Source organism: Rattus norvegicus, chromosome 16, assembly GCF_021556685.1.
Source record: "Rattus norvegicus strain SHRSP/BbbUtx chromosome 16, alternate assembly SHRSP_T2T, whole genome shotgun sequence".
NCBI lineage: Eukaryota > Metazoa > Chordata > Mammalia > Rodentia > Muridae > Rattus > Rattus norvegicus.
This window is the reverse complement of record NC_141549.1, coordinates 24,353,400-24,367,875: the sequence shown is the minus strand read 5'-3', so window position 1 is coordinate 24,367,875 and position 14,476 is coordinate 24,353,400. Positions and strand designations below refer to the sequence as shown.

Genomic DNA, 14,476 nt, shown 5'->3' with positions numbered 1-14,476 from the left:
GGTGATTATCCAGAGAAAGATTTGGTATAAAGAATATTCCCAACTCTCTCACGAAGAAATAAGAAAAGTGGCTACTTGAGGGGTAGTGCAGCAGAAAGTACAAAAAGACAGAGAGAGAGAGAGAGAGAGAGAGAGAGAGAGAGAGAGAGAGAGAGAGAGAGGAGGGAGGGAGGGGCGGAGGGAGGGAGGTGGCCTTTTTACTTGGAGAGTTTTAGAGAGAAATAGTGCAGAATGAACCATAGAATATGAAGGAAAGAGAATATTACAAAATCATTATTTAGAGGAAGAGTAGAGCAAAACATCAGAGGCCAAGAGTCACATTTTGTCCTTTCTATTTATATATTTCCATCTTACAAGGAAAAATGACTTTAGGTAGCAAAGAGCAGAAGAAATCTAAGTATAAACCTAAAGAGATCCACAGTAAAGACTTTAAAAAACTCTGGGCCAATTACTCAAGCAGACAGGAAGCAGACTTCACTGAATGTCACTGAATGTAGTGCTAAATTTCGACAGAATACACAAATAGTTTGGGGACTATGAATCCAGGTTCTGACATTATCAGAAGGGTGATAGAATGAATAAAATCAGTAAATTTTCAATCAAAAGTATCACTGCTAATTTTCGTTTTAGGATGAAAAATATAAAACAGATAATTTCTATGCTGTGTCTTCTGAGCATAGAAATTCTATTCCTAAGGCTACTGTTGATTGTGAAGCTTCCACCTCTACTGCTGACAGCCTGGATGCTGCCGAGCCTGACCCGACAAATTCTACAAATGCTACTGACTGTCTGGCTGCTCTTGAGCGTGAGCTGACTAATTCCAACAACACTGCTGACTGTCTGGCTGACCTTGAGCCTGATCCGACTTTTTCTACCAATGCCGCTGACTTTCAGGCTGCTGTTGCACCAGAGCCAACTATGTCCACCCACCCTGCTGACTGTCTGCCTGATGTGGAACCAGAGCCAACTATGTCCACCCACCCTGCTGACACTCTGGCTGCTCTTGAGCCTGAGCTGACTAATTTCAACAACACTGCTGACTGTCTGGCTGACCTTGAGCCTGAGCCAAACATGTCCACCCACCCTGCTGACAGTCTGCCTGATGTGGAACCAGAGCCAACTATGTCCAATCACCCTGCTGACACTCTGGCTGCTCTTGAGCCTGAACTGACTAATTCAAACAACACTGCTGACTGTCTGGCTGACCTTGAGCCTGAGCCAAACATGTCCACCCACCCTGCTGATAGTCTTCCTGATGTGGAACCAGAGCCAACTATGTCCACCCACCCTGCTGACACTCTGGCTGCTCTTGAGCCTGAGCTGACCAATTTCAACAACACTGCTGACTGTCTGGCTGACCTTGAGCCTGATCCGACTATTTCTACCAATGCTGCTGACTTTCAGGCTGCTGTTGCACCAGAGCCAACTATGTCCACCCACCCTGCTGACTGTCTGCCTGATGTGGAACCAGAGCCAACTATGTCCACCCACCCTGCTGACACTCTGGCTGCTCTTGAGCCTGAACTGACTAATTCCAACAACACTGCTGACTGTCTGGCTGACCTTGAGCCTTATCCGACTATTTCTACCAATGCCGCTGACTGTCGGGCTGCTGTTGCACCAGAGCCCTCTATGTCCACCAACCCTGCTGACAGTATGGCAGCTGTTGAGCCTGAGCCGACTATGTCCACCCACCCTGCTGACATTCTGACTGCTGACGAGCCTGAACATAATACTTCTACCAAAGCTGCTGACTGTCTGGCTGACCTTGAGCCTGAGCTAAACATGTCCACCCACCCTGCTGACAGTCTGCCTGATGTGGAACCAGAGCCAAATATGTCCAATCACCGTGCTGACACACTGGCTGCTCTTGAGCCTGAGTCGACTAAATCCTCCAATGCTGCTGACTGTCTGGCCTATGTTGAGCCAGAGCCAGCTATGTCCACCCACCGTGCCGACAGTCTGGCTGCTCTTGAGCATGAGCTGTCTCATGCCAACAAAGATGCTGACTGTCTGGCTTCTCTCAAGGCTGAGCTGATTAATTCCACCAATGCTACTGATTGTCTGGCTTCTGTTGGGACTGAGACAACCATGTCCACCCAGCCTGCTGACAATTTGGCAGCTGTTGAGCCTGAACATAATAATTCCACCAATACTGCTGACGGTCTGGACTCTGTTGAACAAGAGCCAGCTATGCCCACTTACCGTGCCGACAGTCTGGCTGCTCTTGAGCATGAGCTGACTAATTCCAACAACACTGCTGACTGTCTGGCTTCTCAGAAGGCTGAGTCAATTGACTCTACCAATGCTACTGATTGTTTGGCTTCTGTTGGGACTGAGACAACTATGTCCACCCACCCTGCTGACAATATGGCTACTGATGAGCTTGAGCCTACACATTCCACCAATGCTGCTTACTTTCTGGCCGCTCTTGAGCCCCAGTCGACTAATTCCTCCAATGCTGCTGATATTCTGGCTTCTGTTGGGTCTGAGACAACCATGTCTACCCACCTTGCTGATATTCCTATTGCTCATGAGCCTGACTATAATGATTCTACCAATGCTGCTGACAGTCTGGACTCCGTTGAGCCAGAGCCAGCTATGTCCACCCACCGTGCCGACAGTCTGGCTGCTCTTGAGCATGAGCTGTCTCATGCCAACAAAGCTGCTGACTGTCTGGCTTCTCTCAAGGCTGAGCCAACCATGTCCACCCAGCCTGCTGACAGTTCGGCAGCTGTTGAGCCTGAGCCTACAATTTCCACCAGAGCTGCTGATTGTCTGGCTACTGTTCTGCCAGAGCTAACTAGGTCAACCCACCCTGCTGACTGTCTGGACTCTGTTCAGCCTGAGTCATCTATGTCCACACACCCAGCTGATAATATGGCTACTGATGAGCTTGAGACTACAAATTCGACCAACGCTGCTTACTGTCTGGCTGCTCTTGAGCCTGAGTCCACTAAATCCTCCAATGCTGCTGACTGTCTGGCCTATGTTGAGCCAGAGCCAGGTATGTCCACCCACCGTGCCCACAGTCTAGCTGCTCTTGAGCATGAGCTGTCTCATGCCAACAAAGATGCTGACTGTCTGGCTTCTCTCAAGGCTGAGCTGATTAATTCCACCAATGCTACTGATTGTCTGGCTTCTGTTGGGACTGAGACAACCATGTCCACCCAGCCTGCTGACAATTTGGCAGCTGTTGAGCCTGAACATAATAATTCCACCAATACTGCTGACGGTCTGGACTCTGTTGAACAAGAGCCAGCTATGCCCACTTACCGTGCCGACAGTCTGGCTGCTCTTGAGCATGAGCTGACTAATTCCAACAACACTGCTGACTGTCTGGCTTCTCAGAAGGCTGAGTCAATTGATTCTACCAATGCTACTGATTGTTTGGCTTCTGTTGGGACTGAGACAACTATGTCCACCCACCCTGCTGACAATATGGCTACTGATGAGCTTGAGCCTACACATTCCACCAATGCTGCTTACTTTCTGGCCGCTCTTGAGCCCCAGTCGACTAATTCCTCCAATGCTGCTGATATTCTGGCTTCTGTTGGGTCTGAGACAACCATGTCTACCCACCTTGCTGATATTCCTATTGCTCATGAGCCTGACTATAATGATTCTACCAATGCTGCTGACAGTCTGGACTCCGTTGAGCCAGAGCCAGCTATGTCCACCCACCGTGCCGACAGTCTGGCTGCTCTTGAGCATGAGCTGTCTCATGCCAACAAAGCTGCTGACTGTCTGGCTTCTCTCAAGGCTGAGCCAACCATGTCCACCCAGCCTGCTGACAGTTCGGCAGCTGTTGAGCCTGAGCCTACAATTTCCACCAGAGCTGCTGATTGTCTGGCTACTGTTCTGCCAGAGCTAACTAGGTCAACCCACCCTGCTGACTGTCTGGACTCTGTTCAGCCTGAGTCATCTATGTCCACACACCCAGCTGATAATATGGCTACTGATGAGCTTGAGACTACAAATTCGACCAACGCTGCTTACTGTCTGGCTGCTCTTGAGCCTGAGTCCACTAAATCCTCCAATGCTGCTGACTGTCTGGCCTATGTTGAGCCAGAGCCAGCTATGTCCACCCACCGTGCCGACAGTCTGGCTTCTCTTGAGCATGAGCTGACTAATTCCAACAACACTGCTGACTGTCTGGCTTCTCAGAAGGCAGAGTCAATTGATTCTACCAATGCTACTGATTGTTTGGCTTCTGTTGGGACTGAGACAACTATGTCCACCCACCCTGCTGACAATATGGCTACTGATGAGCTTGAGCCTACACATTCCACCAATGCTGCTTACTGTCTGGCTGCTCTTGAGCCTGAGTCGACTAAATCCTCCAGTGCTGCTGACTGCCTGGCCTATGTTGAGCCAGAGCCAGCTATGTCCACCCACCGTGCCGACAGTCTGGCTGCTCTTGACCATGAGCTGTCTCATGCCAACAAATATGCTGGCTGTCTGGCTTCTCTCAAGGCTGAGCTGATTAATTCCACCAATGCTACTGATTGTCTGGCTTCTGTTGGGACTGAGACAACCAAGTCCACCCAGCCTGCTGACAGTTTGGCAGCTGTTGAGCCTGAACATAATAATTCCACCAATGCTGCTGACGGTCTGGACTCTATTGAACAAGAGCCAGCTATGCCCACCCACCGTTCTGACAGTCTGGCTGCTCTTGAGCATGAGCTGTCTCATGCCAATAAAGCTGCTGACTGTCTGGCTTCTCTCAAGGCTGAGCCAACCATGTCCACCCAGCCTGCTGACACTTTGGCATCTGTTGAGCCTGAGCCTACTTTTTCCACCAAAGCTGCTGATTGTCTGGCTACTGTTCAGCCTGAGCTAACTAAGTCAAACCACCCTGCTGACTGTCTGGATTCTGTTCAGCCTGAGTCATCTATGTCCCCACACCCTGCTGACAGTTTGGTAGCTATTGAGCCTTCACTGACTAATTCCACCAAAGCTGCTGACTTTCTGGGTGCTGTTGATCCCGAATCAACCAAATCCACCCACCCTGCTGACAGTATGGCAGTTGATGAGCCTGAGCTGCCTAATTCCAACATTGCTGCTGACTGTCTGGACGACCTTGAGCCTGATACGACTATTTCTACCAATGCCGCTGACTGTCAGGCTGCTGTTGGGTCTGAGACAACCATGTCCACCCAGCCTGCTGACAGTTTGGCAGCTGTTGAGCCTGAGCCGACTAATTCCACCAAAGCTGCTGACTGTCTGGACTCTGCTGAGCCAGAGCCAACTATGGCCACCCACCATGCTGACATTCTGACTGCTGTTGAGCCTGAACATACTAATTGCTCCAGTACTGCTGACTGTCTGCCTGCTGTTCAGCCTGAGTCCAGTATGTCCACCCACCCTGCTGACAGTATGGCTGCTATTGATGCTGAGCCTACAGATCCTGCCATTGTTGCTGACTGTCTGGCTGCTCTTGAACCTCGGCTGTCTGTTACATGTGCTGCTGACAGTAGTGTGTTAGTTGAGAGTCATGACTCAGGACCAGCTAGTCACATTGGATTGGATTATGTTGTTGATTTACCTCTTTACAAGGAGAGTACAAGGTACAAACCCCATGCTGACCCAGAGCCCACTCCTGGTTCCTGCACTTGTTATTCCCTTGACTCCATTCAAATGACTAACCTGACTCTTTTGATATCCCTTAGTGAAGAAGAAATATTTGATTCTGCTACTTCAGATGAGGAATCTTCTTTTACCCCTGACGTAGAAGAAGGTCTGCCTGCTACTCAGGGTGCTGAGGATATTTTTCATGCTTCCGCACGAGCTGAACCAATAAACCACAGCTTGAACCTTCTCAGGGAGAGTGGATATCTTCGGGCAACAGAGATACCACGCATAACTTTTTTGCTCTTCATATGGCTTATATCCTCACTTTTATCCATCATAACATGGATGAAAATCCAAATTCAACAAGCATGGCATGAAGAAAATGGCCAAGGAGCTCCCACTAACAAGAGAGTCGGACCAGGTAAGTTAAACTAAAATAGTAGCTTAAAATAGATTAAGATTGATTTAGTAGAAACCTAGGTCTCTTTTGTTAATAAATTTCATACTTCTATAGGGCTATTTACGCATAACCTAGAACCTGAAAAATTTATTTTTTCTCAATTTATAGAAAATAATTTTTATAATGTAACAAATCCAGTTTAGAGAAATACAACTGACCAGGTAATATTTTTTCCTACTTGGATGTTTCCTATTCTAGAATGAGGAGATTATTGTCACTTCCAGTGAAAACATGTGTTTCCTGAATGACTAAGCCGGGAAAACTTCCTGTTAAATGTTATTGTCTATTTATCGCTGTCATTCTGAACTCTGACTTCTGAAGTTAGCATAGCCTTTGACCGCAACATTCCAAAAGAAGCAACTTCTGAGATTAAAAATAACAAGAGAAGCATCCACCTTCTCACTGTTTCTCTCTACATTGATCCAGATGATAATGATACTGATGTTGTTGATGCTGGGCATGACAATATCACCAGTGATGTGCCTGATGATACTGTTGATAATTCTTCTTTTTCTTCTAGTGGCTGCGGCTCCTGCTCCCTAGACCCTTGATGCTCCTCCAGAATCGATTGGAATATCAAAACACAGTCTGTGTGGGAGAATTGATCATATATATAAATTTTAAAATAAAATGTTCAATCTGATTGTAGACTGAAGTAAAAATTGATTGTTTCATTGGAGTCTCAGTTGTGCCATGTGATGCTTCCTGGAAACTTTTTTCAATTATTTTCAATTTTAATATTTACTTATTTACTTTACATCCTGCTCACTGCCCCCTCCCTGTCAGCCTCTCCCATAATTGTTCCCTTGTGCCCCACTCTCCTTCTCCTCTCAGTGGGTAGGGGCCATTTGGTTATCTTCCCACCCCGGAACATGAAGTCTCTGTGAGACTAATCCCTTCCTCTCCCACTGAGTCCAGAGGACACAATCTAGCTAGAAGAACCTATTCTGCATACAGGCAACATCCTTTAGGATAACCCATGCTGTAATTGTTTGGGACTCACACAAAGATCAAGCTGCACATCTCATACCTATGTGTGTGGAGGCTTAGGACCAGCCTCTGTATGTTCTTTGGTTGGTGGTTCAGTCTCTAAGAGCCCTAAGAGTCCAGGTCAGTTGATTTTGTTAGTCTTCCTGTGGCGTTCTTATCCTCTGAGGGACTGCAATCCTTCCACTTATTTTTCCATGACAGTCTTCAATATCCATCCAATTTTAGCTGGGAGTGTTCATCTAAGTCAGCTTCTGGGTGAACCCTCTCATGGGACAGCCTATGCTAGACTCTGTCTGCAAGCATAACAGGATATCATTAATAGTGTCAGGGACTGTTGCTTGACAATGTGATGGGTTTCAAGTTGGGTAGGCTGGTGGTTGGCTTTTCCCTCAGTCTCTCCTCCAGCCCTGTTCCTTCATTGACTGTAGACAGGAAAAAATTGGATTTAAAGTTTTGTGGTTGGGTTGATGTTCGAATTGCTCCAGTGGGCTTCCTGCGTAGCTAGAAGAGCCAGTCACCCCAGGCTCTGTATCCCCAAGGCTATGATTTACAACCTCCACTGATTCATGTGTGCCTCCCCTATCCCATTCTCTGTCTCTCTCTCTGAGGTTGTACCCTCACTCAACACCCTTACAAGTTACAGATCTCCATTCATTATCATGGTTCCCTCCTCCTTCCCACACTGAACCCTGCCTGACCCTATCCCTTTCTATCTCCTTTCTTAATCAGCTCCTTTCATCCATCCATATGCCTTCCATGACCATTCTATATTCTCAAATATCCTTTCTTGTGCCCTTCTTTTTCTACCTTCTTGGGTCTGTAGAGTCTATCATGGGCATCCTGTATTTTATGGGCTGCCTCCTGAGAGGGAAGGGTCATGCTTACCTTCCTTTTCACTGAGCCCCACTGGATTGCATTCCTATTTAGGGCTCCTAGGCATAAGAGGCCTGTATAACTAAAGAAAGCCAATCCTAGGCCTTCTATAAGAAAACAAAATCATTGAATTAAGTCATAAATACTTTTCCAATGTTTCTTTTAGAGCTCATCTATTGAGCACTTTAACATGTTTAAGTTAAAGAAATTGCATTTTGTTTTCTTTTTATATCGTTAAATTGATTAGATTTATATGTAGGAGATTTTTTGCTGTACTGCATTTTCTATGCAGTATGTGTGATAGAATTCAGTACTGGTTCCCCTGGAATTGGAGTTACAGATAGTTGTGAGTGACCAGCAATGTGCTAGCAATTAAAACTGAGAGCTCTACAATCAAAACTAGAACTCTTAACAGCCCATCCATCTCTAAAGATATATATATATATATATATATATATATATATATATATATATATATATATATATATATATCTCAACATGGTAAATTTTATCATAAAATCTTATGAAATTTCAATACACTGTCTAGTTTACGTAAAAAAAAATTCACTAAGAACATTTTACTCCAATGTGACCTGTGTTTGCAGATGGGTCAAAGACATTTTGAATTGGATCTATGACCCTGAACCCCAGTACTCACATTGTGTACATGTGTACATCTTGTTTGTGCATTGATCCACATATGAAAGATAGAGACTGATATTGTCTTTCTCTCACTTTACCCCCCACACGTGGATTACTGTGTTTGGGCCAAAGGACAATGCCACTTGACAGTTCTGTTCTGCTAGACTGTGGGTTCTAGGGACTGAATTCAGGCCATCAACCCTCATTTTCGTTCCACCCCTGGTCCCTCCATTTTGGAGACTGTTCACTCACTCAAATCCCTAGTGTGTTTGATTTTCTGTCTTGGAGCAAAATTATCTTCATACTTGCAGGAAAGTAAGTTTTGGGGACCCCATTATACCCACATCTGCAATGAGGTTTTTAGGACAAGTGTTTTGCCAATTGAGTTTTACCAAGCACCCCAGTCTCTATCCCTTATTTCCTATTTTTAGGCTGTACTAGCTTAGGAAGGAGAACCAGTAGCACAGTAGTAGACATTCCATTGTCCACATGCTTCTTGATCATCTTGTAGTTCTAAAGGCTTAATTAATTAGTCTTTAAGCTGCAGTTTCATATAAATAATAAATTATGCATTCTAATTCCAAAATATTCCTCTGTTTATTGAACATATTCTTTAAATACTCCGACTTGATGAACTGGAGTTTTTCATTCTGTCAGTCCATTTACTCCCCACATGTAACTTCCCACATGTACTGTGTAGAATCCCCATTCTACTATTTCTCAAGATTGTCCCATTCTTACACCTTTTTGTTTCTTTAGCCAGTCAAGATCCTTACAGTTCATAAATTTAAATATTATGAAATGAACCCTGGTCTTTGGGACCCTCATTTCATTTTGCTTAAACCATTTTGAATCTAAAATCCAGGAGCTGGGGTGCCATTGTTTCTCACCTCATAGTGATATTTACCAATTTTGGTGTAAGTCCAGGCACACACTGACCATTTTACCATAAAGCGTGAAGTCCTGCTTTGCTACCTTTTAGTCCCTGTGTTACCATTGATACTTTATCTATTACCTAAGAAGCATGTTGTGATCCTGATGGAAGCAAATACAGAAACATTACTCTTGGGCATAAAAAATGAAATTTGGAAATGAAAAAAAAATCAAAGTACTAGTGACTGGGGGTTTCCTTGTTCATTTGTTGGTAAGAATTTACATAGATACACGTGGTCTGAAAACTGCATCCGTAGGTCATGTCTACATTGTGTCAATCATCCAGCCTAAGACCCACAGCCTGTCACTCATCCACAAGACACACAGCTTATCAAAAAATCTGTCCGCAAACCCTCCATAGTCTGTCAATTATCCATAGGGAAATCCCACAGCCTGGCAATCATCAATAAGAATTGCCTAAGTCCTGTCAATCATCCACTGGAAACCTCCTTGTCCTGTCAGTCATCTACAAGCAACTCTCAACTCTCTGTCATCCAGAAGAAATTTTCACAGCCTGTCAATCACGCATAAAAAATTGCCATAGTCTGTTAATCATCCACAGGTCATGTCCACAACCTTACATACAAACCTTACATGGAGATCTGTAACTTGTAAGGGTGTTGAGTGAGGGTACAACCTCAGAGAGAGAGACAGAGAATGGGATAGGGGAGGCACACAAGAATCACTGGAGGTTGTGAATCATAGCCTTGGGGATACAGAACCTGGGGTGACTGGCTCTTCTAGCTACACAGCAAGCCCACTGGAGCAATTCGAACATCGACCCAACCACAAAACTTTACATCCAATTATTTTCCTGTCTACAGTCAAGGAAGGAACAGGGCTGGAGTGTAGAGGGCCGCAATAACATTCGCCACCACAAGATGGCGCTGGCCTCCGCCGCGCCAGCCAACTTCCTTTCAGGAAGTTAACTGTGTGTGTATGTGCAAGAGTGCCTTCATGCCAGGTCTTTGCCCACTCCGGGGCGTGCCTAATGAGATCTTGGGTAAGCGACCAATCAGGTGTGGATGTGCCGCGCTAGGGTGTGTATAAGCCGCGCCCTGCCGGCGTCCCGGGCCTCTCCTTAAGATTCAAAAAATGTTTAGCTGCAGTAAGAATTCGTGTGTTCCCATGTATTCTTGCTGGCGAGCTCGCGCGGGACACTGGAGGAGAGACTGAGGGAAAAGCCAACCACTAGCCTACCCAACTTGAAACCCATCACATTGTCAAGCAACAGTCCCTGACACTATTAATGATATCCTGTTATGCTTGCAGACAGAGTCTAGCATAGGCTGTCCCATGAGAGGGTTCACCCAGAAGCTGACTTAGATGAACACTCCCAGCTAAAATTGGATGGATATTGAAGACTGTCATGGAAAAATAAGTGGAAGGATTGCAGTCCCTCAGACGATAAGAACGCCACAGGAAGACTAACAAAATCAACTGACCTGGACTCTTAGGGCTCTTAGAGACTGAACCACCAACCAAAGAACATACAGAGGCTGGTCCTAAGCCTCAACACACATAGGTAGGAGATGTGCAGCTTGATCTTTGTGTGAGTCCCAAACAATTACAGCATGGGTTATCCTAAAGGATGTTGCCTGTATGCAGAATAGGTTCTTTTTTTTTTTTTTTTTTAACTTGAGTATTTCTTATATACATTTCGAGTGTTATTCCCTTTCCTGGTATCCGGGCAAGCATCCCCCTCCCCCCTCCCCTTCCTTATGGGTGTTCCCCTCCCAACCTTCCCCCCATTGCCGCCCTCCCCCTACCAGTCTAGTTCACTGGGGGTTCAGTCTTAGCAGGACCCAGGGCTTCCCCTTCCACTGGTGCTCTTACTAGGATATTCATTGCTACCTCTCCCTTCCCTACCATCTTAGTGTTGTTTTTGATGGTGACAATTACTTAAGTATGAATATTAAAATGATATTAAATGATTTGAAAAATTCAGAGACAAATATTTAGAAAGCTTATGACACAGGAAATACGGAGACTGTTCCAACACAACAAAAGAACAGCAGTACCAGGATTACTACATAGTTCAGTAGTTCAGTTCGTGAGTCATGAACCAAGACAAAGAATAAGCTAGATCAGCTGTTGGTCCACTTCAGTATTTTTTATTTTGACACAGTTTGCCACTGAATTAAAGGTCATGTGTGTCATTGGCACATGTTCTACCATGAATAAACACCCTCAGTCCCTGAGTCTGAAATTTTATAATTTCTGACTCTAAAAATGACAGCATAAGCCACATGTTTAGAATTATACATACATAATCACAGGTAATAAATAGTGTTTCCTAATGATCTGTTTGAGTTTTGAAATGTCCAATGCAGCAGAAAACTACCTTTTGCTAGGAGGTTTTCTGTAAACTTTCATCCTGTAATGAACCAGCAATGTTCTTGATACTGCAGTCCAAGACATTTTTGTGTCATATTTCAGATGGAGCTTTCAATGTGGATATATAAATAGTTCATTTCCTTCCACATATTCTGGTATTGTAGAATTACAAATCTTGTCCTAGACTTTGTTAATGTTTAGCTCTACAAAATGATCTTACAAAGCTATATTCCTTTCCATATGAAATAAAATTGTTTATGCTGAAATTCCCTGTTTAGTACACATGTTTACCTATTGTTTATGTTGAGCCATTATTTCCAGACAACAGATCTGTGCTTTAAGGTGAGCCTTTCTAGAGAGAGCTCACTCTCATTTCAAAACTTTAATGCTCTTTGAAATATTTAATTTTATTTTTTCTTATTCACTTTACATCAAACTCACTGACCCTGTCTCAGTCTCCCTATTCTACAGTCCTTTCCGGTTCCCCTTCCCCTTCACCTCTGAGCAGTCATGGATCCCCTATATATCCCCACACCCAGGCACTTCAAGTCTCTGCAAGGGTAGACACTTCCTCTCTCTCCAAGGTCAGACAAGGCAGCTCAGCTAGAAGGAGGTATCCCATGTATAAGGAACAGCTTTTTGATAGGCCCCATCCCAGTTGACTGGGACCTATATGAAAATCCAGCTACTCTTCTGCTACATATGAGTGGGAAGGTGTGAGTCCAGCCCGTGTATGTTCTGTGGTTGGTGGTTCAGTCTCTGAGAACCCCAGGTGTCCAGGTTATTTCACTCTGTTGTTTGTCCTCTGGAGTTCTTATCTCCTTGCAGACCTGGAATCTTTCCTCCTAGTGTTCCCTAAGAGTCTACTGCCATACATCCCTGAGCAAGGCAAATCTTGTCATTAGAGTTTTTAAGTGGGAGGAAGGGAGGGAGGGAGGGAGGGAGGGAGGGAGGGAGGGAGGGAGGAAGGGAGGGAAAGAGGGAAAGATTGTGTGTATGCTTTCTCGAGCCTTTTAGTTTGTGCTCTATTTAAAACTTAACCATGCCTCATGTTTTCTCTTGTGAAATTCGGGAGGATACCAGTCAATAATCATAATCATTTGCTGAAAAATGAATTAAAGATTATTTGCCTAGACCTGTAGTTCCATGAATTACATCCCAGACTGTGGGAGGTAGGAGACACATAGACCTTTGTGAGTTAAGTCCAACATGGTCTATGGGGTGGGTTTCAGACCAGCATGGCTACATAGTGAGATCCGGTTTCAAAAAAGAATGTTTGTAAACATCTAAACTAAGACACAGGGGACTCAAATATAAAGGGCTTCAAATGCTCGCTAAATGTTTTTCTTATGAATAGTACGATAACCATAACTTTAAAATCTATGCCACAGTGCAAGAAGACCAGCACATAAAAAAAAAAGTGAAGCATGTCAGATTTAACAAAGGTAAGATTTTTATATCATATATAAATTTACTATATTGTAGCTGGTCTTATTCACCCTAGATAAAATAGTGCAGACATTTTAGCTCCTCTCCTACTGTGACCACACAAGGCAGCCCAGCTAGCAGAAAGGAATCCAAATGTGAACAGAATGTGAACCTGCCCTCAGTTCAGTAAACCAGGAGTCCACATGAAGAGCACATGAAGCTGCACGTCTGCTACCTGTGAATATGGGGTCTATGTGCATCCTTTCGTGCTCTTTGATTGGTGGTTCAGTCACTGTGAGCCCTCATGGTCCCCTGTTGGTTAATCTGTAGGTTTTCTTGTTGTGTTTCTGAACCTTCAATGGCACTGTCCTCCTTCGAATTCAATATCCTTCACCCAACTCTTTCACAAGACGCCCCAACCTCCACCTGATATTTATTTGGCTGTGGGTGTGCACATCTGTTTCTATCCAGGGCTTGATGAAGACTCTCAGAACAATTAGCCAAGGTTTCTGTCTGCAAGCATAGCAAAATATCATTAATGGAGTCAAAGATTGGCTCTCTTCCACAGGGTGGGTCTCAAGTTGGTCCAGTTATTGGTTTGGTATCTCCTTAATGTCCGTTCCATTTTAACCTGCCTATCTTGCTGGTAGGATAAATTTTGGGTTGATGTTTTTCTAAGTGCTTTGGTGTTCTCCTCCTTCTCCTGGAAGTCTCCCCTGTGTACAGAAGATGACCACTGAAAGCTGCATATCACCTGCTGCTAGTAGGCTCCGCGAGTCTCAGCTCCATAGATAGACTGCTAAGAGCCCCCATGGTTCCTGGTCTTTGTTTCACCACAGAGATGCCTCTCCACTGGTATCTTCTGTCCCAGCTCCCACACAACACCTGCTCTGCACCTTAGTTCCCCTCCCCATCCCCCACAAATTTCCCTCCCTCAATTGAATCCTGATATCTATTTCATTTTCTCTCCTGAGTGAGATTCACGCATCTTCCCTTGGGCCCTCATTACTTAGCTTCTTTAGGTCTGTGCACTGTGGCCTGGTTATTCTGTAATTTATGGCTGCTAAGGTCCTCACCTTTAAGTGAGTACATACCATGCCTGTCCTTCTCGGTTTCAGTTACCTCATCCATTATGATGTTTGCCAATCCCATCCATTCTTAATTTTTAGAAAAAAAACTGTCAAGTTTCTTTTCAAAGGGGGTTGTAAATGTGTCCTCCCACCAACAATGGAGGAGTGT

The 14,476-nt window shown here is 44.7% G+C and overlaps 1 protein-coding gene across 1 annotated transcript in view; it reads left to right on the top strand.

Moving 5' to 3' along the window:
* Window positions 1-6,677, top strand: part of LOC134482475 (mucin-16-like) — a 52,397-nt gene extending 45,720 nt beyond the window's left edge. Inside the window, exons 11-13 of the mRNA XM_087589590.1 lie at window positions 631-5,570; window positions 5,673-5,995; window positions 6,555-6,677. Coding sequence (XP_087445716.1) covers window positions 631-5,570; window positions 5,673-5,995; window positions 6,555-6,577 — 5,286 coding nt within the window. The 3' untranslated portion in view covers window positions 6,578-6,677. The remainder of the gene's footprint in view (window positions 1-630; window positions 5,571-5,672; window positions 5,996-6,554) is intronic.
* Window positions 6,678-14,476: the final 7,799 nt, after the last annotated feature.